This window comes from Carya illinoinensis, chromosome 8 (genome assembly GCF_018687715.1).
Source record: "Carya illinoinensis cultivar Pawnee chromosome 8, C.illinoinensisPawnee_v1, whole genome shotgun sequence".
In the NCBI taxonomy this organism is placed as follows: domain Eukaryota; kingdom Viridiplantae; phylum Streptophyta; class Magnoliopsida; order Fagales; family Juglandaceae; genus Carya; species Carya illinoinensis.
Window position 1 is genome coordinate 1,353,624 of NC_056759.1, and position 27,509 is coordinate 1,381,132.

General features: G+C 34.4%; 4 protein-coding genes across 7 annotated transcripts; 2 read left to right on the forward strand and 2 right to left on the reverse strand.

Annotated features, from left to right (window-relative positions):
• Positions 1-8,318: 8,318 nt before the first annotated feature.
• Positions 8,319-12,342, forward strand: LOC122318737 (pentatricopeptide repeat-containing protein At4g32450, mitochondrial-like). Of its 3 annotated transcripts, XR_006244902.1 has the most exons (3): positions 8,319-10,893; positions 11,774-11,819; positions 11,935-12,342. XR_006244902.1 is itself a non-coding variant. In XM_043136324.1 (2 exons), exon 1 carries the CDS (start codon positions 8,534-8,536, stop codon positions 10,874-10,876), a length of 2,343 nt encoding a protein of 780 aa, XP_042992258.1. In that variant the 5' UTR covers positions 8,319-8,533; the 3' UTR covers positions 10,877-10,893; positions 11,935-12,342. The 3 variants fall into 3 exon arrangements, 2 of the variants coding, with proteins under 2 accessions (XP_042992258.1, XP_042992259.1); XM_043136324.1 differs by lacking the exon at positions 11,774-11,819; XM_043136325.1 differs by lacking the exons at positions 11,774-11,819; positions 11,935-12,342 and adding an exon at positions 11,457-11,769.
• Positions 12,343-14,721: 2,379 nt separating this feature from the next.
• LOC122318682 lies at positions 14,722-19,491 on the forward strand. Of its 2 annotated transcripts, XR_006244897.1 has the most exons (6): positions 14,727-14,984; positions 15,609-16,047; positions 16,417-16,683; positions 17,722-18,431; positions 18,951-19,082; positions 19,176-19,491. XR_006244897.1 is itself a non-coding variant. In XM_043136248.1 (3 exons), the coding sequence occupies exons 2-3, from the start codon at positions 15,646-15,648 to the stop codon at positions 17,212-17,214; spliced, it is 1,200 nt and encodes a 399-aa protein (XP_042992182.1). In that variant the 5' UTR covers positions 14,722-14,984; positions 15,609-15,645; the 3' UTR covers positions 17,215-17,412. The 2 variants fall into 2 exon arrangements, 1 of the variants encoding a protein (XP_042992182.1); XM_043136248.1 differs by lacking the exons at positions 17,722-18,431; positions 18,951-19,082; positions 19,176-19,491 and having other exon boundaries at positions 14,722-14,984; positions 16,417-17,412.
• Positions 19,492-20,294: 803 nt separating this feature from the next.
• On the reverse strand, positions 20,295-22,517 carry LOC122318684 (GTP-binding nuclear protein Ran1B). Its single transcript, XM_043136249.1, has 8 exons — positions 22,433-22,517; positions 22,223-22,292; positions 21,728-21,784; positions 21,435-21,552; positions 21,146-21,235; positions 20,868-21,047; positions 20,677-20,754; positions 20,295-20,517 (listed from the first exon to the last, which is right to left on the reverse strand). Exons 1-8 carry the CDS (start codon positions 22,433-22,435, stop codon positions 20,448-20,450), a joined length of 666 nt encoding a protein of 221 aa, XP_042992183.1. The 5' UTR covers positions 22,436-22,517; the 3' UTR covers positions 20,295-20,447.
• A 751-nt stretch (positions 22,518-23,268) lies between these two features.
• LOC122274334 lies at positions 23,269-27,028 on the reverse strand. The gene is made up of 3 exons (XM_043083381.1): positions 26,872-27,028; positions 24,546-25,043; positions 23,269-24,007 (listed from the first exon to the last, which is right to left on the reverse strand). Exons 1-3 carry the CDS (start codon positions 26,945-26,947, stop codon positions 23,472-23,474), a joined length of 1,110 nt encoding a protein of 369 aa, XP_042939315.1. The 5' UTR covers positions 26,948-27,028; the 3' UTR covers positions 23,269-23,471.
• Between the last annotated feature and the right edge of the window lie 481 nt (positions 27,029-27,509).

A 27,509-nucleotide genomic window follows, 5' to 3' on the forward strand; every position in this document is an offset into this window, starting at 1 on the left:
TCCGGCATCAAGTAGCTCCTTAAGTTGCCTCCTTAATTCTTCAAGCTCTAGAGGTGACATGCGATAAGGTGCTTTGGCGGGTGGTTTGGCACCGGGTTCCAACTCGATCTGATGATCCACCTCTCTCCTAGGTGGTAGTTGCTTGGGTAACTCTGGAGGCATGACATCCTCATAGTCCCTAAGGACCTTTTGGATCTCCTTGGGTGGAGGGGAGGAAATCTTCACTTCATCTTCCTCCATAGAAGCCAAGTAAGACACGTCGCCCTTCTTCCATCCTTTCTTGAATTGCATGGCGGATAGAAGTTGGGTGGTGTTTGGCTTGGACACGGTGGGTATCATGCATGGACCGCTCTCTAAGATACACACCGAGTTGTAGTGGGGAAGAGACACTACATTAAACTGTCTCAAGAATTCCATCCCCGAATGTTCAAAATGAATTAACTAACAAATATAATGAAAGCATGTGTTATTCTACATAATATGATCATTGAAGACAAGCGTGATGATAGTAAGAATCTGAACATTGAGTACGATCAACTTGATGATGATATTTCAGAATTCTCGCGCAATCATACAATTGAGCTTACGGACTTCATCCAGCGTCATCATCATATTAGAGATAGATCGGCACATCATCAGCTTCAAGAAGATCTAATTTAACATTAATGGCTATTATATTCCCAACATTAGCCATGTCGCATTAAAACTATGGGATTTCCTTCATGTTATTTACTTTTATGTTTGAGGTAATCTGCTTTGCATTTGTATTTCCTTAATGTTAGTAGTGATTATGTTAATCGTAATCAAATTTTATTAATGTATTTCCTTAAGTATAATAGTATTCTATATTTGAAAATTTTATTTTTAATTATTTCTAAAATTGTAATGGTTAATTTACTTGCACAAAAATATCAATGGACACTACAACAAATGCTGAAAAATATTTACATTACTTTTTACACATATATCATTGTCTGAAACATAAAATAAGTAATACAACTGGAAATAGTAATATTATCAATCAATGTTCAATCTCCTGCAGTATTGCGTCTCGCCATGATTTCTCTCTAGAGTTACTAGGAATATAACCGCTGCATTTTTGACATGGCACTCACGTCCATCATCATAATGCGCTGATCTTGATCTTTCAACGCGAACTCAACTTTCTGCGCCTCCAACCTCAGCCTTTCGTCCTCTTGACGGATTTTATTTAGCTATTTTTTCTGATCAATTACCATCTTCTCGACCTCCAACCTCAGTCGTTCATCCTTAAGACGTAAATTTTTTTCCTCTTTTTTCTTATCATACTCTATCTTCTTGGCCTAAAGGTAATAAAACTCTTTCTCCTGAGCGCGTGACTCATCCAAAAGAGTATACTTCATCTTCCTGAATTAAAAATTTTCCTTTGCTTGCTTGCTTGCCTTGAGCCTTTCGTTTTCCTTTCAATTGGTCGGTCCAATTCGATAGCTTCATTCTCCATCACATTATCCACCTCGATATCAAAAACTAAATCAACTGTAGCGCTAGAACATCGAATTGGGGTCGGGGATGGAGACATCGCTTTCTTTTGCTTTGGATCCTCCTTTATGGCACGCCAAATCCACTTAGGTTGGTCCTTCAACATGTCCCAACAATGCTAGAACTAGAATGAGCATTTTTCTAGCAATTGGTACATAACCTTGGCCTTGTCATACTTGCATGGGAAAAAAAACCAATGTTTAACCAATATAGGAGACAAGAAATTTTAGAGTAAAACAAGTAAAGCTGAGGAAATTCTACCTTGTCTTATTCGGTCATGCCACTTTGATTTAACCCTTCAACTTTGGCTAGTTTGCCACAAAATTTGTTTGTAACATTTTGGATAACCGACCACCAATGAATTAAAGACTTTATTGTCTGCTCATTTGTGGTTTCTTTAAATTGTTAGAAGTACTTAAATTTTTTTTTCAAAGTTGGGAGTGTTTTTGATCTATTTCCTGGACGGCATCAAGGCTACAATTTAGCCATGTAGAGACAAGTAACTTGTCTTATTCATGGGTGAATTTTGCACCCTTGAATGATTTCCTAGGCCCTATAGGCTCGTTAGGGGGTAGGGGTGAAGAGTCATCAAAGGTCACCGGAGAGGTTCCACTTTGCCCACCGTAAGTGGGGTCGAGTTGAGGATCTTGACTAAAGAGATTAGTGAAGTACATATGTCCAGGGTCTTATGAATCCATTTCTAAAAAAGCATTGACATGTTAGAACAAGAAACTTGAAAATTTGGGTTTTAGTCGGGGTCGCCGGCTCAGGAACCGAATAGTGATTTATTGGAAATTTGGCCACCTACTCATGGTTGTAACAATTGGTTGCTAGTACTTGTTGGCAGTCCGGGTTATGTAACCATTGAAAAAATGACCATAAATTTCCTGTATGTCCACCAGGCTTTGTCATTATCAAAGTCAAGTTCCATCAGTTTTCATATTACTTATATATCACAACATAATACAAAACAATAGCCGAACAACATGCAAATCATAATACTGCTAAATAAGAGCCTCCTCATTCGGTCCCATTATATCGAATATATTAATTATTGTGGCTTAGAATGGTGTAAATATTGACAGCATGTGTAAGAAAGAAGCCCAACATCGAATGGCTGCAAAACCTCACTCGAACCCCGATTGCCTTTTGTGGAAAGTATCACAAACTGCAATATGGCCATCCGGGTAAAGATTATCCCGCCATATCGATGAAGCTCCATTAACACTTATGAATTAATCCACAGCCTAATAACAACCCTCATCTCCCAAGAGATATGAAACACTGCAAATATTCAAGGATTACAGAACAAATTACCCTCTGGACAGAGGAATGAAAGTGCACATAGCTAATAACATGATTTGGGAAAAAAACAAACGCAACCATGCCAACCAAAAGACTAACTATCCGCATGATAGGATACACATAAGACCAACTACATAAAAACATGTGTTATATCTCTCACAAGAAACTCATTTCCCTCTATTGTTTCAAGTTGTGAATCATCATTTAGAGAGTTACGTACTTTTCAAGGGCAGCCAAAAATAAAGTAAAACAATATATATATGCAAGATGTGACACAATAATTATTTTTAATTGTAGATATAAATATGATCTTGGAGTGTGGCATCATTACTCAATCTGAAAATAACATTTTTGAGACTTTCAACTTGATCAATATTTCACAGAACAAGCACTTCTTGCAATTTTTTCATTACTACTCGCAATCAATATTTTAGTGTGAAAAATAGAGAAGTTAGCTGCATCCAGTACTAGTATGTACTGAGAAAGGTCTAAGAAACCAAGGCTGCAATGCAGCAGGTGCCTACTTCATCAATCAATAATTTAGGTCCCATAATTGTAGAACTAAAGAAAAGACCAATCAACATCTTGCCAATGTATGACAAATTGCAATCCTGTAGTATCTATAAAGGGGAAAGTCAAACTAATTCCATGTTAAACAGTTCTCATTTTCAATGCATCATTGATGACCAATTTTGGAAATTGGTAGTATCTCTAATTTTCTAAATAAAATACCACGAATATCTTATAACAGAGAATAGTAAGGCACCACAAAAAATGGTTTTTTGATTAATTTATTAGTTTACTCCAACTATTAGATTCGATTATCACTTTCTTTATGCTTATCTATAAATAAAAAATAAAAAAACTTTACATTATCAGGAAGAAGAAGTGGATTGAAATTAATGGATGTTGAGGGTCATGACTTAGTATATGATAAATGGTGTTTCTTTGACCTCCTCATCCAAAAATATTTTTTTCAATGTTAGTGAAATAATCGATTCCCTCCATTCCAACAAGAAACTCTAGAGATATACAACAAAACCTTTTCTCTCTACTAGAGTGCTGCAGTACCCTAAAAAAGCCCTGTCATGGAAGGGGCATATGGGTATTGCTCAAATGTGTTTGTATCTCGGACAACCATAATTTCAGGATGTGCTCAAAATGGTAGGTATAAGCAAAATTTGGTGGAGAGGAGCACATACTGGTTATACATATAATATAAGGATGGGCGGTGTTAGGCCTAGAGAGACGGCTTGTGGGCAATATTGATCCAATGCAAAAGACTCATCCATTACTGCATGCAATAAGGGGATTTGACTTGACAGAATATCATAATTTATGCACTCTTGACTTCATGGAGTTAAAACAATGTGCAATGTTTAATTCATGCACATATTACAATTAAGCCAATGCAAAATCAAACATTCCATAAAACACATGCACAAAAAGTCCTCTAACATGGAAATCACCATCTGGGTGGTTTTATGAATTTGCAATATAGTCATTCACTATAGAGATTATTTAATAAACATTTTAATATCCTAACCAAAATTTGGAATAGTGCTAGAGCTTTGCATCTGAGTAAGGCGCATCTTGATTCAATCAGAAACATTATTCATAGGGAAACATCCTTTAGTGCTAAAATGAATAAATATGTCAATTCAAATACCTTAACAAAAGCAAAAATACACTGATTCTTTCATTTCTTAGCATTTGATTGTCCAACTACAATACAGGATAAGAGATAACAGCCTATAGCTACACATATAATCCTTCACTACAAGATAAGAGGTTAAACATATGAGGGGTGCTTCATATCCAAGCCAAAAAATAAAGATAACAGATGCAATAAACACAATTTAAAAAAAAAATTTTGAACCCAAAATCTTTCCAACAACAATTACTTATCAACCGATCCAATATTTAATAGAAAAAATCTCATGCAAACAAAAAAATATACAGATATAGAAAATAGAAAGAAACCCATGGGAGAAATAGACTAGTTCAGTAAATCGCATCCACAATCAGTATCGAGAAAATCCATGCTCATCAATGGGAAATCCACCAAAAATTGCTCTACCAAATCAAACAAAACACATAAAGCTAAAATACACTGACTAGATATGCATTTCTCTCACAGAGATTGATCATGGCATTGGGAGGAAGAAAAATAAGAAGAGAGAAGTAGAGAAGGGGAGAGAGAGAGAGAGAAAAAGAAAAATAGAAGAAAATGAGGGAAGTGAAACATACAATCTTTGAAGAGAAAACGTTTTTCACTTACAAAATTTGGCAATAGAGATCTGCAATCGATGGTGCTGAAGTGCAAGGGAGGGCCAACCGTTTTACCCTAGTGAGAGAGAGAAGACGCGGGATGAAGGGAAGAACGCTGGAGCCAAGGACCGATGCGGATGTACAGTATTTTAACAAATATGGAGATTTCCTGTACATACTGGAAATGAAGTCCAGAAAATGGAGATTGGGATGAAGATGGATTTTTGATGAAAACTCTAAATTATTCTCCAAATTATAGGGAAGAAAATCATATGCAAAATTGGATGAGAATGCTCTAAGAGACACTATATAGTTCATATCAAAACATTTACTTCCATTAAATAAATAAAAAATGTAGAGATGATAATGTCTCGATATTATTCAATGAAAAATGTCGTTGAGCATAATCTGGAGGAGACGCTAAAGTAAGCTTTTACATTTTTTACATAATGAAACAAAAGTAAAAGTGTCTAAAGCTCCTACAGATTTTTTTAAAATAAACAATCGTTTCAAAATATATCATACTTCTAAATAGTCAAATATCATATGGCTATTTGACGCACAATTCATCATTACCCTGTTGCTTGGAAATTGGTGTAAAGGAGGTGGTCATTGAAGGGGATGCGTTAGCTATGATGGGAGATATTCAAAGACCAACTGGCAACTGGTTCATGCAATTTTGTGTTACTTGGGTTATATCTAAGTTAATTCTTGAGAGTGATTGCCTATTGTTAGTAAATGAGCTAAGCCTTGCTGGGGAGTCTTTTTCAGTTTTGGGAAATCTGCTGGGAGAATACAATGTCTGATGAAAGCTTTTATAGAATTTCAAACGCAACATGTTAATAGCTTTGATAATGAGGCAGCACATACACTGGCTAGACATGCATGGAATGGAATGTAGAGAATGTTAAGATGTGGTTGGAAAATGTCCCAAACTCTGTTTTACAGTCCATTTGGCTTGATAAGAACAATCTATAATGGATTTTGATGAAATGAAATTGTATTTTCCTATAAAAAAAAAAGAGAAAGGATCTGCTTGACTTCACCTAAATGAATTTTTAGTTAAGTACAACAATCAATCACTCCTTGGCAAAGTGAGGCCACAAAATTAATTCCGTGGAATTGATTTATCTACTTGGCATATTTAGATGGGAAAATTAATGATGAGATGTATATCATGTATCACAACCGATAGAAAAATTATCAAAACTGATAAACATAATATCATAAAACGAACATATAAAATATACTCTTATGTAGATTTGTTTAAAACACCTAAAGTTTGATTACCAACAACTCACATAATTGGATTTTTTTTTAGATAGAATAATTTTTCTTCAATGGCATCCAAAGGTTGAGAAATTTGACCGAAATTTACTTCGGCTCCCATATGCTTGACTATTTATTGTCAACTTCGTCCCTCTTGGCCTCCAATATTTAGCAATTGAGATATGCAAGAATACGACCCAAACCACGGATCAATTGAGGAGATGCTATATTAACAAATCAGTACGTTTAAAAAGAGTTCCTATTTGTGACTTTCTTGGACTAAGAGAGAGTGTACACTGCTGCATACGGGGAAGAAGTTTTCAGTAGATAGGGTTGGATCGTGAAATTGAGAGTAGGATTTCATAAGGGAGATAATGGATACGTCGATAGAATCTGGAAAAAGATGAATTTGTTATTGCAGCAACTTATAAAATCGTTGTAATAGAAATCACGAGGATTAAAAATTTAATTAAATTAGTTTCCAATGATCTTAGAACTTTTGGATCAAATGTTTGATTTTTAACAATTAGTATCAAAGTAGGGACCACGTCACTAGTTAAGTTACAGAGGAAGTGACTTATAGGCTAGATGTATAGGCATGGTGTTAAGTCATCAAATATTAATAGATGAGCAAAACCATCAAAAAAGAAAAGACTACTACCAAGTTAATGTCGATAGAGTGGTTGCTATAGATGTCAAATTTGGAAGCATTATAAAATGTTACGATTCTAAGGATTAAATATTTAACCAAATTAATATTTAACAATTATATGACTTTTAGATCAATGGTTGAGTCTTTACCAGTTTACCCTATATTTCCATATCTGCTTCACAATATATTTGTTTGTTTATTCTTCTTCTAACATTTATTTAAAAGGATTTAGTTAAAAATTTTGATTTTTTTTAATATGTAAAAAGATTACTATATACACCTCTAAGTGTATGAGTCCCGCGTACTGTATTTATAGAATAATGAGACATATCATTAAAAAAAAGTAAGTTTTCCAACGTAACTTGCTGATTTTGCCAAACTTTTTCAAATAAAATACTTTTTCAAAACTTTTTCATTTTGAACGGACCGAATTTATTATATAAATTTTTAAATGATTTTTATATGATAGTTTATAATTTTTTTTAAAGTATTTATATAAATTGAGAAAATTAATTATATAAGTTATTATAACCTAATTATTTAAGTCTAGATTATATAAAATATTAAGCGTTAAGAATGCTAAGATACGATACTAACTAATCAGTGAGAATACACATACAATATATTACTTAAAAAAAACAATACACATACTATTAACATTATTAATTTATTTTACTTAATTAAAATACTAATTAGTTAAATATATATTTATTTGAACAATTTAGATTAAATCATTAACTTAATTTCTTTTTATTTTATATAAATATCTTGTCAAAAAATGAAAAAATGAATCGAGACTCTTGCGGCTTGATAAGACCGACCAAATCGGTCCGGTCTAATTTCCGACTTTTGGTGGATTTAAAATTAAATTCGGTCCAAAATTCTCCCCGCAAGACCGATGGAATTGGATGAATTACACCCATTATTTTTCGTATAAAATAAAGAAAAATTATATTTGTTATCTTCATACTATATATTAAACATAATTTTTTATTATTTATTTATATTATTAATTATGTAGTGTATGTATAATTATAAGAACTTAATTAATTTAAAAAGAATAAAAAAATAAATATGATGAGTAGCAAAATTAATAAAATAAGAAAAAAAAATATTTGGTAAATTATTCAATTTCTGTATAATTATTTTAAAAAATTAAATAAAATATGATGAAAAAAAAATTAATTTTTTAAAATTTTATTATTTTCAATTTTTTTACAGTTTTTTGCGAACGTGTGAAAAATTAAAAATTAGAAATTTATTTATCGTTAATCTAACGCGTGAAAAGCTAGTCCGTGTTACATAGTTGAATCAAAGAAAAGCCTCTCACCTCTTTTCATACGTTGACGAGAGGAGGATAGTTCGTTTGTAGCTCAATAGGGTTTATCGTTCTAGCAGCGCCTCCATTAGCACTCTTCCAGCATCTTCTTCCCTCCGTGGAATTCTCTCGTTCTGTAACTTTCTCTCTCTTTCTCTCTACTTTTAAGTGTCGTAACAGCAGAGGGATTGGGGGCATAAATGTCCACAAAGGGAGCGACGAGTCTCACAAACAACTTCCTCACAGTATTATCCAAGGTATGTTCTTCCAGCAACTCATTAGATTCATTCAAAAAGCTCACATTGCTGAGAAATCTCAGTATTAGCACTGCCGCTGAAAGAACAGATTTTCAAAACGCTAATGGATATCAAGCAGACAACTCTTCAGAATATCAGCAAAACTCTTGTGGGTTTTACGGTGAGAACCAAAATCCCATGGCTTTTCACCAGAAATCAACCGGATTTATGGGGGGTAGTTCCGTGGGGGCTTCACAGAGCTCAAACCCCCCCAACGGGAATTGGGGGGAAAGCACAACAAACGATTTTGTGGTGAACCCAGTTGGGCAAAACGAAAGCTTTAGTGGGCCTTATGGGCAAAACTATGGCGATTTGCAGCAAAATTCTAGGGGGGTTTATAGGGAAAGCTATAGAAGTACATATCAAAACCACCCAGTTGGACAAAATGGAAACTTTAGTGGGAATTATGGTCAGAATAGCGGAAGGCCACAGCTGGACCCAAATGGAATTTCTGCAAGTAATTCAAGAGGGTTTGTGCCGAATTCAAGTGGCTTTCACCAGAACAATAGTGAAGTTTACAAGGAAAGCACTATAAATGAATGGCAGAATAACCAATATCAGCAAAATGGGAATTTTAGTGGGCATTATGGGAATAATGACGGAAAGTTCTTGCAGAACCATAATGGGGCTTACACCCAGAGTTCACCAGCACAGCATAGTATGAGTGGGTTCACCGGGATAAATAGGAATCTACAGCATTCATATGGGTCTTACCTGGAGGGAGCTAGAGAAATGAGGCAGAATCCACATGGATTTAATTCCCAAGGCCTTTTAGAATCTCAGGGAAGCTTAAACGAGAGCTACATGCAAAATTTTGGGCAAGCTCAGCAAGCCTCGTATGATCATAACATGGTGAACGCTGGAGTGCAGACGCAAGGCCAAAGTTGGAGTGAGCAGAGCCCTAGTGCCGGACACTCTAATCAGAGCCTCCGTGGAGGACCAAATCCGCCAAACTCAAATGCTTCTCAGATTATGACGGTTAGTTCTCAATCATCCAGTCATCCAACACATGGGGGTGAATTGGCTGAAACATCTGACAATCACCCATATGTTGGTACGCTTGAGGAGCTAGATTGTTTTTGCAAAGAGGGGAAAGTGAAGGAAGCTGTAGAGGTCTTGGGTTTTTTAGAAAAGCAGTGTCTTCCTGTTGATTTGCCCCGATATTTACAGTTGATGCAGGCATGTGGTGAGGCTCAATCTCTACAGGAAGCAAAATATGTTCATGAACACATTGTAAGATTACAGTCTCCTCTCAGAGTGAGCACCTACAACAAAATCATAGATATGTATTGGAAATGCGGTTCCATAGATGATGCTTGGCAAGTGTTTAACACAATGCCAAAGCGCAATTTGACATCGTGGGATGCTATGATAACATGGCTTTCGAAGAATGATTATGGGGAGGATGCCATTGATCTGTTTACTAAGTTTAAGAAAACAGGCCTGAAACCTGATGGTCAAATGTTTATTGGAGTTTTTACTGCTTGTAGTGTTTTAGGAGATATTGATGAGGGAATGCTGCACTTCGAATCCATGAGCAAGGATTATGACATTGTCCCATCCATGAATCATTATGTGAGTGTAGTAGACATGCTAGGAAGTACAGGGTTTCTGGATGAAGCTTTTGAGTTCATTGGAAAGATGCCATTGGAGCCAAGTGTTGATGTATGGGAAACTCTAATGAATCTCTGCAGAGTTCACGGGCACACGGAGCTTGGTGATCTTTGTGCTGAGATTGTTGGGCAGTTGGAACCCTCACGCTTGAATGAGCAATCGAAGGCTGGCCTTCTACCCGTGAAACCTTCAGACATTGCAAAACAGAAAGAGAAGAAGAAACTATCCAGTCAAAATCTTTTAGAAGTTAGGAGTCGGGTCCATGAATATCGAGCAGGGGATAGATCTCATCCTGGCACAGATAGGATCTATTCGGAACTTAGGGCTTTGAAGGAACAAATGAAAGAGGCTGGTTATATACCAGAGACTAGATTTGTGTTGCATGATATAGACCAGGAAGCCAAGGAGGAAGCCCTTCTTGCTCACAGCGAGAGACTTGCTATTGCCGATGGTCTCCTGAGTAGTCCAGCTCGATCACCTATTAGGATAATCAAGAATCTTCGTGTTTGTGGTGATTGCCATACTGCACTGAAGATCATCTCAAAGCTTGTTGGCAGAGAACTCATTATACGAGATGCTAAGAGGTTCCACCATTTCAAAGACGGGTTGTGCTCTTGCCGGGATTATTGGTGAACAGACTGAAATTTGAGGTACTATTTGCTGTTTTTATTTATTTTTTAAACTTAATGGGAAGAATAGACACTGAAGCTTCTATTATGTGTATCTTAGGTGTAAATATATTATTATATTCCATACACCAAAGCAATCTCAATATGTTAATCAAGCGTGTTATTAATATCAACTCTTTTGATGCAAATTCTGAAGTTCTCTTCAAATTTTTCTCATTTCCTGTTGATGATCGGGATACAATATGCATTTCTTCAAATCTCTAGCTCTTGCTTTTTACGCATCATAAATAAAGGATGATCTCTTCAACTGGAAAAATCTGAGAAGGGTACAAATGGAACTGTCTTGGTTGCTTTTATCACAATTCTGGCCATATATATCTGAAGCAAACGGGAGATTTCTCCTTTTCAGTGTTTGCTTTTGGTGGGTAGATTTGAATCACATGTAATTGTAGTTGTGCGTGTCTAGAGCCAGGAACTGCTATAATTCTGGAGTAACTTCTTATCTATTTAGGGTGGGTGGTGTTGTGTATGTTGATTTACGTATTGAAATGCTTGAGTGGATTATGACCAGTGTTATTGAATAGGTGCCTAGGTTCACTTGAATTGTGAAGCGCTGAGAGAAAAGTTCTTCTTGATCGTAAATGATGCCAAAAAGAGAAGGAACTGTTGCCTGCAAAGTGCCTCGAATTAAAGGCTGTAGATTTACACACAAGAAAAGAACCCTAAATAAGGGTTTTTAGTATTCATTATATCCTGTACTGGAGAGAGAATTGGTTGAGGCTTAAACATCTCATTAATCATGGGAATAAATTTTTGTTTTGTTTTTGAGCTGTTATTTCATTTTGTACTGATATCTGGTTTCTTATATTTCATTTATTCTCCCCTCCCTTTTATTTACTAGGCTTGTAAGCTGGGTTTTGGTTCAAAATTCAAATGACTGTGGATTGGTACGAATTTGTGACAAATGCAAAATTTTCATTTGAGTATAGCTTATCTTGGAATGTTTATAGGTCTTTTTTATGTAAGCCTTTACAAAATACGAACTTCCGAAATTTCACGCAGGTCTTAGTTCGGTGATTTTGAAGTTAAGGCCATTGTGCTTCCTCACACAGAAAGCAGTGAAGATAACTGCCCACAAACATGTCTAAATCATAATTGGAAGGAACAAGATCTCTCTCCCCAGGATTGATAATTTTTTACTCAATACTCTTGGGTATTTTGTCCGTGAATTGACCTCGACGCAAACAGCAAGAACATCTCTTTCCCTGCACTGAAGCTGTCTTTTCTTTCCGAACACTGTTCTTACAGAGTTGATTGGTCGGATGTCAATATATTTGAACTCAAAACTTCATAAAATCTGTATGGGATAATTTCATTTCCATACGCACCAGCTTGTATCTGGTGTCAATATATGTAGTAGCAGCCAAACATTTCAAAAGCTTTTATTTTGATGGTGAAGATTATTCATAATTGTTGGCTGCGGTTTTCATGATAATTATGCATGCGAGAGAATTCCATTCTTTTATTAAAATTATGTGAGTAATATTAGATACAGTCATGAAGTGTGTAAATGACGCATAATCATTTAAAAAAAAAGGCTTTGCTAGACGCAGTCGGTTATACGAAATAAATAAAAAAAATTATAATTTTTTTTTTCATGGTTGTACAGAATGAATAAAAAAAAGTTATAAAAATAATTTTCTTTTCATATAGGTCTCATATTAATTTATTTTTTTCAAAGCGACTGCACGCCGACTGCATTTGCCGACTGCACAAATCATTTCTCTAAAAAAAAGTGGAGTTTACGATTAAAAAATTAATTTTTTTATATGAATTTCGTATTAATTCATTTTTTTAAAAGATTGTATAGCATTTGTACAATTATAATTATAAATATTATTTTTAAAATTATATATGTAATTATTTTTACACACTTTATTAATATAATGGATTGTTTTAAATATGTAAAAATAACATTATATAATATTAATTGTTATTTAATGTCAATTTTGGTACGGACACTTGTCAATTCATAATCATTCCCCGGCCTCTTTTGCAATTCTGTTTTCCAAGAAAAAAAATATAATATATTTTATGAAATTTACTTTTATCTTCTATATATAAAAAGTGTGTATGAAACGGAAAATCTTGTTTTAACGGTTTTTCTTATTTTTCCGTTAAAGTTAACACCGTTTGTTTTAACGATTTGACATATAAAATAAAGACATAAATATTGAGAGAGATAGCATTCAATGTTGTTATATGATTTATTAATCACAATAATAATAATACTTAATAATTTATATAATAATAAGTAATTAAAGATTAATTATTATATTTTTCTCATTTTCCTTAACATATACACGTGTATTAGGTTCATAAGAAGTAAATCCCTAAGTATAATATACGTGTATTATACGTTTCATTAACTCAGATTATTGAATATTTCAAATTTAAAAATCTCATATAATATATAATACAAGTGTGTTTAATCAAAGTGTTTTTTCTTTTCCCATGGTAGTAGGACGTAACTTCCGCTAAGTCATATTCCACACGTAGGCTTGCTATGATGGGTACGTGATAAAGGCCGTGATCCTTGAGCTAATCAAGAAAGAGTAAATTCGGCCAACAACTTCAAAATATATTTTAGGATTTATATATATGCTATATATAGAAAATATTATACCACAAATTTTATAAAAATATTATGTTTTAACTTTATGTTGTCCCTGATCGACTCAACCAACAGCAAAATAAGAATTTCAATGTTGTCTCTATTGATCGTCTACAGGATGACATAAATTGATGAATAATAATACAAACATCAAACGACACATATTTTAAACTACCGTTTATGTTAGACTTTTATTAAATTTTTCGTATACATCTTTACTAAAATTATAGATGTTATAAACATGTATTGGATTATATGATATTTAGAACTAATTTTTTTATTTTCTCTAATATGCCTTAAATTATTAAGTGACATTAATAATTTTTATAAAATATATATTATTTTTTACAAATAATTATTTCATAAAATTAGACAAACGTGCTTTGTACGTTGCTCCTACCTAGTAATGTTTATATATTCTAAAAATAAAAAACCATATGAACAGATGTGTTGTAAAATTAGTAAGTAGAAGAATTTATTTTATAATATTATTGTTGTTTATACAAATCTCCCAAATGTAAATTTATATTTAATAGATATCATGAGACATATTTTGTATGTTTTTCTCGGTCACATAAAGCGTGTTAGGGAGTACTGCATTTGACAGCCATATAATATATTTTTTTAAAAATTTGTCAAAAGTTATATAAAATCAAACTATTCTATCCCATTTGATTTTATATAATTATTATAATTCTTTAAAGTCTCAAAAAATAATAAATAAATAATAATTTTTAAATTTAAAAATAAAAATAATATTTTATTTAAATTTCAAAAGAACGTTTCATCTGGGTAATTAAATTAGGTCTAATTTTTTTTAAAAAAATCTAGTTGTAAGCATAACTGTACATAAATATTTACATTAATTTAATGTGATTGGTCAGAAAATAGATTTTATTAAAAATAGTAATAATTTAAATTTTAAATATAAAAAAATTAATATTAATATATAGATTATTACGTGATTTTGTTTATATATAATAAAACTCTTTTTTAAATGGCAATGAATTTTCGTTAAAAAAGTTAGAAATTTGAGAGAGACATTTAAAACAAATAAGACTTTTAAATTTAATCTATATATTAAATATTAAAATTCGAGAGATACGTGTTGTGATTCATTCAGTTAATTGCACTTTTTCAGGAAGAAGAAGGAACAAAAAAAAAACAAAAAACAAAAAAGAGTCCAGACGAATGGGATAACGCTTTAATACACGAGTCTACGCAGCCCTCCTTTTTTATCGCTTGGAGTTAGAGTTAAACTTGGAAAAGAAGTATAAAAAAAATGTTTATTATTTATACCAATTTATTTTTGTTCTAGCAGACCCTAGCTATTTTTCCCCCTTTCAAGTTTTCAACACACAATCGCTAAAGACACAAATCTATTAGGAAGAGAAGCACACAACGAAAGTGATTCATTTTTGTACGATCATCGGGGAAGGTCAGTGAATTCTCTCCTTAATTTTTTTGTTCCAGGGTTTCAATTTTTCCTCATAATACTTCCTTATTGTTTTGCTATCTGCATTTTTTTTTTGTATCAATTCAAAGATTTTTTTTGAAATTTTTCTCTGGAGGTTGAGTCCTCTGCATGCTTTAGAATGAAAATATTAATTTAATTTTGTTTAAAAAAAATTGCGGTTATATGTCTTGATTTGATTTTGCTCGATTTATTTAATTTAATAATGCAATCTTGGCCTTGGATTGAGTACTTGTTAGTTGTTTTTGTACTTTTATTTTTTAAATATATATGGAAACTGATTGTTTTCTGATTAATTTGTGCATGAAACTAGCACATGTATGTTTGTATTTTCTTAGTTTATTTTATTCTTAACTGATTTGGGTTTCTTGGATTGTTGGTTCTCTCCAAAACAAAAAAGAGAAGATTACACCCAAACACACATATTTGTGGTTGTTTCAATAAATATTGGCATGCTTTTTTATGTTTTTGAATGAAAACTATATGACTTATATGTTTGATGTTCAGATTGAAAACTGTATGACTTATACATTTGATGTTCGGAATTACATAAACTGTTTGTAACGTATCAAATCTTGGGTGGTACAGGTTCTGTAATCTTGAATTTTCCATTAGAATAACAATCATGAGACTTGTTAAGGGGAGTAAAGTGGAGGTACTAAGAAAGAAAGAGGCGACTCCTGCTGAATGGGCTTGTGCTAAGATTATCTCAGGCAATGGGCACACTTATGGTGTTGTATTTGAAGGTTCTTGTGGCATGAGAAGTGAGGCACTTGTGGAGAGAGTGCCAAGGAAGGCCATTAGACCCTGCCCTCCTTCTGTGGGAAGTGTGGAGAGTTGGGAATTTGGAGATATAGTGGAAGTTTTTGATGTTGGTTCTTGGAAAATAGCCATGGTTGTGAAGCCCTTTGGCAGAGATTATTATTTGGCTAGGCTACTGGGATCTTGTGAGGAGTTCAGAGTTCACAAATCCAACGTTCGTGTGCGTCAGTCTTGGCAAAATAATGAATGGATTGTGATCGGAAAGGTGGGCATCTATATTTGTTTTTCTTTGATGGAAAATTCTATACACCACACTATCATCCCACTCTTATCCTACTATGTAAGATGTGACATATTTATCACTATTGGATGATCCTTTATTGGACGGTTCTTTATCATCCAATGATGATAAATATGCCACATCTTACATAGTGAGATAAAAATAAGATAAGAGTATGGAGTATAGCATTACTTTTTATCTTGACTCAAAATTGTTCTCACTTAATTCAGTGTTCATATTCAGATGGTGAATTTCTGTATGATATTCAATGAAGAGTTTGCACTTTTAATCTAGAAGTGCACGGTCTATCCTTACCCTTGTGTTGACTGATTTTACATTGGTTTTTTTTCACAGGATTTGGGGAGTTGTGAGGTTGTGAAATCCAATAAACCATCTAGCTCGTATTGTCATCAGATTACTTCTGGAGTTCCACAATTCAATTCAAGAAGAAAGATGCAGGCAGGATATAAATGTTTAGCTGCTCAAGACAATACATGTGTTCATACTGTCTCATCTAGGACATTGAAGAGATCGCTCCCTTATTGCTCTTCTCATATTGAACCATATACCAGAAAAACGAGAGGGATCCAGAAAGAGGGTGGATCCCTCTTGCTGAAAAAGGTAGATGCTGTTGCTTGCCCACGAGTAAATCTGGGTGAAACATACATGCATGCTTCCTGTAATAATGGAACAACTGGATGGTTTGAATTGGAGAGGGGAAATCAGATTGGTTCTATTTCTTGTTTCCATGAAAGAAGTTCAGAACCTAATGATTGTGTTAGTCTTGCATCTTCTGTTGGTAGTTGTAGTGTTGTTAGAAACAGTACAAATGAGTTGTCTGGTCATAATTTATCAGATCCTACTCAAGATGCAGATCCTATTGGTAGTGATGCAGATTCCTTTTATAATTGTGGCGATGAGGAACGAAAATGTCCCCTTTCTATGAAAGAGGATGTACCTGCAAGAATCCATAGATTAGAGTTGCATGCTTATAGAAGCACTCTAGAGGCAATATATGCTTCTGGGCCCTTAAGTTGGGAACATGAAGCTCTATTGACAAATCTCCGCATTTCACTCAATATTTCCAATGATGAACATTTGATGGAGATAAGGAATTTAAAATCAGCTCAAACTAGCATTCATCTTAGTTAACTAACAAGCAAGGGATTTCTTTCCATTAGAATAGGTATTCTAAACTTGACAATGTTCTTCTTGTCATTGTAAGAAGCAGGAGGAGTGGTTACATTGTGTGGCTTCTGGACGATTTAATTTGTAATTTGGAAATCATGTACTAAATACTTTTATACAAAAATGAATATGTCCAGGCTCATTGTTGTGCTCTTTATTTAATTTATTCTTTTTCATTTACATACACACATATTGAATTTTGGGGTGAATTTATGATATATTTTTCTAAGTGGATGGATTTGTGATATTTAATTATATTCCAGCGAAGATGTTGAGAATTTTCTTGTTGACCTCTCTATCTGCAGCTCTTGATTATTGAAATCAAGCAATGGGAGTGAAAAGAAAGCTATTTTGTGCTCCTTTGAATAAACATTTTGTTGTATTTAGTATGGTATTGCTTGATACCTTCACCCTTTAGTGCTGGGAGTTCTGTTTCAAGAATGCTATTGATGAAACCCCTACTTTTTCCAGGGCCAAAGTTGGAGGCTTGCATGCCTTGCTTCCAAAGGTCTAAAGATGATGCTGGGTTTTGCTGCCTTTCTCTGGGCTTAAACAATTGTGCAAGCACTTCATCCAGATGTATATGTATGTGTCCGCGTGTGTCTATTTATAGCAATATGTCATTCCTGCTAGTGATCCCCAATTCCAGGATTGGAAGAAGTTCTATATTAGGACTTCGAGATCAAATATAGTATTTTATTTCCATCCCTGAGCCACTTAGTCTCCTTTTACAAAATAAGTCCTCGGCTTTACATCATTGATAAGAGGAGGGAAGAGAGGAGAGGAGGGGGGGGGGGGGGGGGGTGTTTGGAAATGCTTGCTTTCGTGTTCATTGCATTGTACAAGTAAATAACCTATGAAAAAAAAAACATGTCCAAGTAAATAGGCAGCAACTACCTAGATGTTGGGGCAAGGCAAGTCCCAAGAAGGTATAGGTTGGCTTCCAGCTCCATCTCGGTTGGCATCTTTCTCTTGAGGGGGTGGAGAGTCCTAGGGCAAACTACTCACTTTGCTGTGTTGCCCAAACCCACGGAAGGGCATTTGCTGAGGAGTATAGGTTTTGAGGGAGGGAAAGCACGGCTGACAAGCCATCAGTGGCATGGTTGATTTCTGATGTGCTAGGAGCCATGGACCCATATGGTGCCAACTTTTGAAACTTTTGGGAGAACAATCTTGATATGGTAAATCTTCTGATCAAACTTCTAGTTCAGTTCAGATAATGTGTGCATTATTACAGTTTTCTTTTATATTGAATCTGTATTTAGTGCCTAAAAGTTTGCCTTTTATCACTATGGATAAGTTTCTGTTAATTTAACTTAATTTTCCATCATTTCTTCAAAATTGACAACATAATGAGGTCTGGATTTTCCCAGTTTTTGCTTGTATTTAATATATGATAGATGTGAAGCTACTCTCTAGTGATTGTATAATTCATATAATCTACTTAATTAAATGATAGTGTTTTTGTAGAATGCCTACTTTGTTATCAAGGTTAACTTCGCACCTTTGCGAGTATAGTAACGAGTTGGGACAATATTTCAAAACTCCCTTCTAATACCCTACTTCCCACGTGCTTTCCCTTCTAGGAAGTTCCCCCTACTTTCTCATTTTGGATAATGCCAATCAGTAGTATTAATTGGCCTCTCACTCTGGAGTATTAAAGGACACAGTGACTTGTATCTATGGTCGTCAATGTGCAGATCTCTGGGCAACTCATCCTTGATAAAGCCTGTCAATACCGCACATGTAGCGGAAGGGTTGCTGGGACTCTATCCGTGTCAATACCGCACTTGATAAAGCCTGTCAATACCTCTGTCTTGAGATTTAACAACGTGAGCGGTGGCTGGGAAATTGAATTTGCAATGTTTCTTAGGCTTGAGCGTTTATTATCGAAGTCAGACTTATCCTGAATTGATTGTTTGTAGAAATTTGCTACCGGGAAGGAACAGTTGGTTGATTATGATGGCCACTACGATCGTTTCGAACTTTCAAGTCCAACCATGAAGTTCCTCGGGGTTTGCCGATGCTTATGATGAGTATTTTAGCTAGCCAATGGGGGGTGAATTTCATGAAATCCGAGGATGGACTGCCTAGGCACAGGTGAGGTTTGGATAGAAGTTAAATGAAATGAGATAAAAATTGAATAAAATATTATTTTTATTTTGAAATTTAAAAAAATTGAATAGTTTATTATATTTTGTGTAAAATTTGTGTAAAAGCTTAAAAAAAATATAATGATTATTAAATAGGTTCCCTCAATCCAAACAACTCCCTTAATACTATTCTGGCATATTGAAGAGCAAACGAATGGCGATTATTAATTGATGGAAATGACTATTGATGTTCTAACTGGACGTGCTAATTGATTAGTTTTTTACGCATCTACGAGCTTATCAACAGCATTATTGTACTTGAAATGGGTTAATACTTACAATGAACAATGATTGAATTTATCTATTTTAACGATAATGAGCCCTCCACACCTTTCTTACCCCACATCTGATCCCATCGCTTTTAGACTAATTCAATTAGGGTAATGTTATTCATTATTTCTTGTTATTCCATAATATGACATTAAAAGATTGAAGACTATTTATTATATATTTTACTTGTAAATCTATCATTTAATATTATATTTTTGAAACGATAAGAAGATAATAAAAAAATAGATGATAAATAAATTTTTTTATTCAATTATTGGTTTTCAGCTTGTTACCTCTTACATTAATATGTTTAACCGATTGAAATTCTTAAAATTTCGTAGAATATGCTACTCGACATAAATATTGTATATAATTTTCACTACCCGGCTTCCTGTTCTAACATGAACAATTCCAGCAGAATTTCGAGTGTTCTAACATATGCATATGCGGTTTTACAAACCCCAGACACGGTGTTCCGACTTACCAAAATCAGAGTCTGAAGCATTGTTAAACCAGGCAAAACTGAAAAGTATGGAATTGGTATGGAGACATAAGAGGTCGTGCCCAAAGACAGGAAAAGAAGAAACATACAAATGAAAAAGAAGAAGCAACAAAAGAAAATGAAAAATGGGTACAGCCCCACATCCTCAAAATGATGCAACATCCAAAAATATATGTATGTATGTCAACATACAAATGCCAGCAATTTACAGAGAAAATATAGTACTCGCATATATTGGTAATAAACTCTCCCAAAAACATGAACCCCCCCATTTACTCGAATGCATCATCATCGTCATCAGGAAGGGGCTGACTAGCGGCAGCAGCAAGCTCATCCTCGTGCCTGTGGAAATCACCAACAATTAGAAAATACAAGGGTTAAGATCCAAACTGATGCGAGAGAAGCAGAAAGGAAGAACTACGTTATCATGCTTGATGAGTAATTCATAACTAAACAAGGTCATTGGCCTACATGAAATTTGCCAAGTAAAAGAGTGTTTACCTTTGCTGTGCAGTCAAGTCAATTTGCACTTCTGGGGGAGCCAAGGCAGGAGATTCAACAAAATGCAGATTAGGATCCCTAAACAAGAAGCATATTTCATCATAATCCTTAAACGTTCTGCAGAATTATCAGCAGGATTGAAAGCAAAGGGGAATATTTTCTCTATCACTTATCAAGAAATAAGTCTTTACCCTGCAAGTTTCCTAGCAAGGTATAAGAAAGGCTTCTCAAAGTTATAATTGCTCTTGGCTGATATCTCGTAATACTGCAAATTCTTCTTTCGGTGAAATGTAACCTGCTTTGCCTTCACCTGCCTGTTCTTCACATCAACCTTGTTTCCGCAAAGAACAATTGGGATGTTTTCACACACTCTGAAAAACAATACCATATGAAGTGGTGCTGAATCCCGATGATGCCTTAACAAGACATTCAAACCTAACAAGTGACCAGTCATGGTTTCAGAACAGACCTGCAAAGATCGCGGTGCCATGTTGGAACGTTCTTGTATGTCAGGCGGGCAGTAACATCAAACATGATAATTGCACACTGTCCATGAATGCTGCAAGACAAACATGCTTTTGTGAAAAGTATGTTCCAAACTATTATACATGAAACAGAAGTAATAGTTATTGCTTACAAGCATTGAAATACAATCATTAAAAAGGATGGCTTAAAGAGGGCAATGGTACACTGATTATGCCCGCCACACTTTTAAGAAAAAATAATATTGCCCAAAATTTATTATGAAGGATACTCACTAGTAACCATCTCTAAGACCGCCAAACTTCTCTTGCCCAGCCGTGTCCCAGCAGTAGAAACGGATTTTCCCGCAGTTGGTGAAAAAGTCCAATGGATGGACTTCCACACCAATGGTTGCTGTACACAAGTTGAAAGATCAGTCCCACAAAAACAAAGAAGTTCAAGCAGTTTTATCCATGAAAGCGATGCTTTGCGTCTTGGAGAAAGCAAGACTTTGACATTGTACTCAAAGCAAGGTTTTAATCTTTCCTTACCATCAAGGAAAGAGCCCAAAAGACGAAATCAGACTTACGTTCGTATTTCTTCTCAAACTCCCCAGTAAGATGTCTTTTCACAAACGTTGTTTTTCCTGCATTGTTCAAACACTCGAAATTAAATAAGTAAAATCGTCAACAATCCAAGACGAGTTCCAAAACAACAACAAAATCGAAGGTAACTGATTTATCACATACAAACCCAACTGCACGAGATGGAAATGACAAAGAATAAAATTTAAACCTAAAGAACTATGAGTTATTATGTACGACAAAAAATTGGCAAGGTTGCTTTTTAATTTTTGTTCTTCCATAAAGATCTGTTCTTTAGAGTGTTTTCAACTGAGAATTATATATTGAAAGTGGAAAAGAAAGGGAATAAAACCATTGATAAAAGAGACTATATTAGCAAAACATGCACAGCTTAGTGCAAGTAAATTTTTTATTTTTTTTTCCCTTATCTCGAAATCCTAAATTTCCCCAGCAACCAGTCAGATCTTGAAGGAAAGAATACTTTACTAAAGGAAATTTACCGGTTCCACCATCGCCAACAATTACAAGCTTGAAATTCGGATAATCGACGGTCTGTTGGTTTGGCAAAGCCTGAAACGCAAAAGCAAAAGATCAAATACCCCAAAAAACTCGGAATCAAAACGGCAAACAAATTGCAACATGAAACGAAGACGAAAAGAAAAGAAAAGAACAGAGATATTTTTCGAGAAATTACGAAAGCAGAGCTATACCATTTTTTTCGCTCTTTCCCCTGCGAGTAGTGGCCCTCTCTGTGGCACAAATCATTTTCATTTTATATGTACAAGAGGAGCTGGCGTGTACTTGCCCGGTAGCTTCAGGTTGACGCAGTTCTCTGGGCCGTCCGATTTGAGTCTTGGAGACTTGGAGTGATCAATATCATGTTCGCGTGGGGCCGACCGATCCGATATTTGGATCTCGTATATAAAGTTTTTCCCGACCCGTTAGTCCAATCCTATGGGCTGTAAGATTGGTCCTGGGCTTGAGGATCAAGGTCCAAGTATGGGTCCATTCGGCTAACATAGGCTCTCAAAGTTAAATAAGACCTGTTCGCATATAAAAAAATATTTTATCTCATATAAAAAAATATTTTATCTCATATCATATTATTATTATAATTCTATCAAATTTTTATATAAAATATAATAAATAATTTAATCTTTTAAATATTAAAATACTAATAATATTAAAAAAATATTTTATTAATATTTTATTTAACTTTTATCTTAACTTATTATTTAAACCGACACTTTAATAAAATATTTACATGATATAATTTAATTAAAAAAATAAAATTTTACATTTTAAATCTAATAATCGAATCATATCGATTAAATAATATAAATAATATGTTCTACACTAAAATGAGAATAAAATAACAAAGTTCTTTAAAAATATTGAACTATTTTTTGTTACGAGGCCTGGATTAGTAAAATCGAGGAGGAAGACCCCAGTCATTTTTTTTTATGTACTCGAGTAATTAATATGTAAAAAATATCCACTTTTTCCATTTATTTTGCTAGTACATGCATGGCTCGATCCCAATATATATAATAAAACTAATACATTATATTAATATATCGATCCTTACATAATTCAGTGTATATATTTTTTTTTTCAATTTCGCATTGTACTCTAAACCCATACTATAACCCATTAATGCTTCCTTGTTTACAAACAAAATTACTCAGTAGTTTGACCAAATTAAGATCCAAATATACCACCCCATCCATGTGCATGCAAGCTGCTGCCTCACATCCGCCGTGGGTTACGCACACTGAGAAGCTTCAAATCATCGACAACAGGGCCACAAAGTGAAGAAAAGTCATCGCTTCTCATGGTGTAAAATGTGCTGAGGAACATTATACGTGTTCGTGGAGTCACAGCCACAAACTTGAGCACAGCACGCTTATATCCGCCTTTACCCTTAGATTCATAAGGCACTTTTACAGTGTCCTTGCCTGCAAATGCCTCAACGATCATAGACCCTTCACAGGAATTGCTGGCATCTCCCACCGCAAAAGAGAGGATGTATGTCTTTCCAGGAATAGTCCTGACTACTTGGGCAATAGCACTTTCTTTTCCGGCCACAAGTTCTACTGCTCGTTTTCCTTGTGGCACCGAGAAATGGACCGAGTCTATGTACTTGACTGCTTTGAGAGACTCCACCATCCAACCTGGCAGTGGAGAATGGTCGTCCTCGATGTTTGGTGGGATTAGGACTCCCCAAGACGTGTTGGGGAAAACATATGGTCCTTCTTCGAAATCCGGGTTCTTCAGTATGTTTTCTGCACAGTTACATTAATGTTAAAACAAGTCAGGTATTCAGAATTTAGCATGCTTCTGAAGAAAACCCATATGAGAGGGAAGTAAAAGGCATCCAGTAAACATGCTAGAGATTCAGTATGGTGTATATTATGAGTGTCTATCCCTGCAGAGAACAGAGGCGTAAATGTTTGGTAGATTTGCAGGCTCTTATTAACTGAGTGTTTCTTGCTGCTATCTACGACAGTTTTAACTCAAGAGGTAGGATGTGGACGACAGAAAACAAAAAGTAGGTCCTATCCCTGCTATAGGGTGCCTAACTCCATGGCCATCTTGCCCAAAATAGAAGCACGTAATTAAATAAGCTAAATCCCATGGAAAATTGACTCATGTCATGTTATTGATTTTTTACAATTTTCTGATAAAAGCACTTACAATTAAGAGAAATATAGGCTAAGTTCCAGGAAATTGAATGTGCTCGTGGCCTGATAATGTGTGTGTGTGTTTGCACAAAATCATTGATCATGTCAATATTGTCAATGTTCAAAATTAAGCACTTACTGTTGGTGAGTCTAGGAGGATATAAAGCTCTAATGGCAATGGAATCAATAAGAGGACCACATGCCGGATCCTCTTCCCTTCCCGGATTATGAATGAGAATCTCCGCGACGTCACGCTCGGCTTGGAATGCCCACGCATACGAGTCCCACCCATTACTGCTATACAGAGTTTGCATCGGCAGCACGCCCCAGTCGGGCGCTACGGACACGTTCAACCGCTCCTCCTGAGCGCAGGTGCGGGCTGCACTGAACGTAAGCGAATAGTATAAACCCTTAACCACTTTCATGCTTTGCTTGATTGACGCCTCGTTCCCAAGCCTAACAGCAAAGGCTCCCTCCGGCACCACCAGCAACATATCCCCTTGCTTTTGTCCCGATTTTATGTACTCCACAAACCCTGAAATCTCCCATTTCGGTATGGCGTAGCGCCCCACCACTACAGTACCCTTCATGTCGGCTGGCCTCGGGCCGAGCTCGAAGTTGCCATTTGGTAATAATCCTGCATTTACAAGTGTGAAGTGAAATCATTAGATAAAATAAACCATTACGACGAAAAAGAATTTATACAAAAATATATCTAGCTAAAGTCAAAGGCAAGTGATGGCACAAGCTTGGAGTCGAACGTATTACATACAAACGTTAATGTTTACATACCTGGCAGTAAATTTTAGGAATGACGACAAAACTGAGTTGTTTCCCTTTTATTCTTATTTTATTGTTGTAATAAATTTCGTGGATATTAATATAAGGATAATGATTCATTTGTCATTTTTTTATTATTATTTTATTATTTATAGTGTATTTTTTTTTTTAAATATTTTTTTAATATCCTTAGTCATTAAAATTTTTTTTAAAATATATAATTTTAATGATAGCCACTTACTTAATCATTAACTAAAAAAGTTTAAAAAAAATTAATAAAAGAGTGATAAAACTATGATTATTCTTAATACAAGGACGTTGCTACATCCACATATCACTTTTCCAGACAATTTTTACTGAAAATTTTAAATTTTTTTTAAAATTATTTAGATATTTTTTCAAAATAAAAAAAATTACATATTTATTTAATCATTCAGTAAAAATAAAATATATATTTTTTTCGAATAAATCACTTAGCATCTTCCATAAAGAAAATGATAGGGATCCGCTTAAGATTCCGTTCATTTTTGCCGTTTCAATTTTTTTTTTCTTTGTTCGTTTTTTTTTAATATAGTAATTAAGAAAATGTTATTTAATAATATTGTGAATTTTGTTCTTTTTAAAATTATTTATATATTTTTTTAAAAAATCACAATATTATTAAATAAGATTTTTTTAATCAGTTAAAAACTAATAAATAAAATAAAATAAAAAATTAGAACGGTTAAAATGAACAGATCTCCAGCGGATTCCTAGCATTCTAATTTGCGCACAAACCAATACAGCGTCATGTGCAGTATTTTCTGTCCAGCCTGAAACAGTGATCCCACATGGGGCAATCGCAACCTTCCAAACTCATTACTGCCAATGCAAGTGGGGCGACTGACAAAAAGCCTCATTAGTCATTAATGAAGGCTAGCTTTCTTAGATGTCAGAAATTCAGAAAAAAAAAATAATAATAATACATAAAGTCATTTTTACTACTCTTTATATATTCTATTAATATGATTGATTGGATTAATTTTTTTTTAATACACAATTAATTATATTATTGAAGTATAGAAAAAAGTCTGTAAAAATAATAATAATTTTTCAAAAAAAAAATATGCTGTCAACTCAAAGCAATGTGCAAAAGAAAATAATGCAGAAGCATGTTATTATCGGGGACACAAAAGCTCTGGCGGAGACAAAACCTCTGACCCTATCAACAAAACCCTGACAAAGATCAGAAACATATTAATTCCTCCGAATGTCAGGCACTCCGAGCTAGCTAGCTAGCCAAAAGCAAACAAATCGGCCTGAAACTCTTTCGGCGCTCACTTCAAACTTCAGGTTTCAATCACCCGGCAAGTAGAACATGACCCTGCTAAATTAAAATTTCGAAACTCGAAGTGATAGCCATCTGATCTACCAGTCCTTGATTGCAGCTTAGAAATGAACTACGCAAAGTATGAAACTAACCCAAACAATATCGATCTGATCACAGTATGAGACCCACTACTCCGGAGCAGAAGGAATAAAGAACTAGTCCCAAATCTCAAATTTCAATAAATCAACTCCTTAGAAGAGTATCATGCTCTGTAAATACAGCTTCTTTTCAAGGATTTAACACTTTTGAAAAAATGAAAATCAATACGTATTTGGATACGTTGGGTACTACGTAAATGTATGCATAAAAGACTCACCGTCGGTGAAGGGAAATGCGTTGTTGCTAGTGGCACACGATAGCAGTAGCACCGACAAAAAGGCGATCCTTCCCATGGTGAAAGCTCTCTGCAAATTTTGGAGACACGGATTGAGATCGATGGGGGTAGAAAAGCACTGAGCTGAAAGGGGCGAGCATGGCTATTCCTTATATGCATGACATGCTACGAAATAACTCTCGGTTTATAATAAAATCTCAAGATTGCCATTACTCGAGCCTAGTATAGAATGATGAATTAGCCCTATTCTTTAGATCGATATCGGACCCATGGTACTATATATTCCGGATAAATAATAATTGTGAGAGTATAAATGTTTGAAATTATTTTGAAACAAAAAATATAAATATAAAATTTATATGAAAATAAATTAATTTTTTAATAATTAATTTCATTATTTTTTAAAGCGATTACATAACACTTACTCATTCCATGTTATATGTTGCATTATTCTTAAAACTAATTTTTTAAAAATATGTGTACGAAACTTCTATATTTTAAAACTATAAATATAATATCTTATTATAATGGATTAAAAACAATTCGACTCATGCCATGTTACACATTTATTGGATATACTATGTCAAAAATTGAATAGATAAGATTGAAAGATTGATTAA

Bases quoted from the DNA above. Each gene is read 5' to 3' on its own strand.
- LOC122318684 (XM_043136249.1), bottom strand. The intron at 21,236-21,434 runs GTGAGTATCCTT...TTTGTCTTGCAG, and splicing joins GGTCTTAGAGATGGTTACTA to CATTCATGGACAGTGTGCAA. The intron at 20,755-20,867 runs GTAAAGACTTAT...CTTCTTGTTTAG, and splicing joins CTTGCTAGGAAACTTGCAGG to GGATCCTAATCTGCATTTTG.
- LOC122318682 (XM_043136248.1), top strand. From the start codon at position 15,646: ATGAGACTTGTTAAGGGGAGTAAAGTGGAGGTACTAAGAAAGAAAGAG. The intron at 16,048-16,416 runs GTGGGCATCTAT...TTTTTTTCACAG, and splicing joins AATGGATTGTGATCGGAAAG to GATTTGGGGAGTTGTGAGGT.
- LOC122274334 (XM_043083381.1), bottom strand. From the start codon at position 26,947: ATGGGAAGGATCGCCTTTTTGTCGGTGCTACTGCTATCGTGTGCCACT. The intron at 25,044-26,871 runs GTGAGTCTTTTA...TTGTAAATGCAG, and splicing joins CGCATTTCCCTTCACCGACG to GATTATTACCAAATGGCAAC. The intron at 24,008-24,545 runs GTAAGTGCTTAA...GTAACTGTGCAG, and splicing joins TCCTCCTAGACTCACCAACA to AAAACATACTGAAGAACCCG.
- LOC122318737 (XM_043136324.1), top strand. From the start codon at position 8,534: ATGTCCACAAAGGGAGCGACGAGTCTCACAAACAACTTCCTCACAGTA.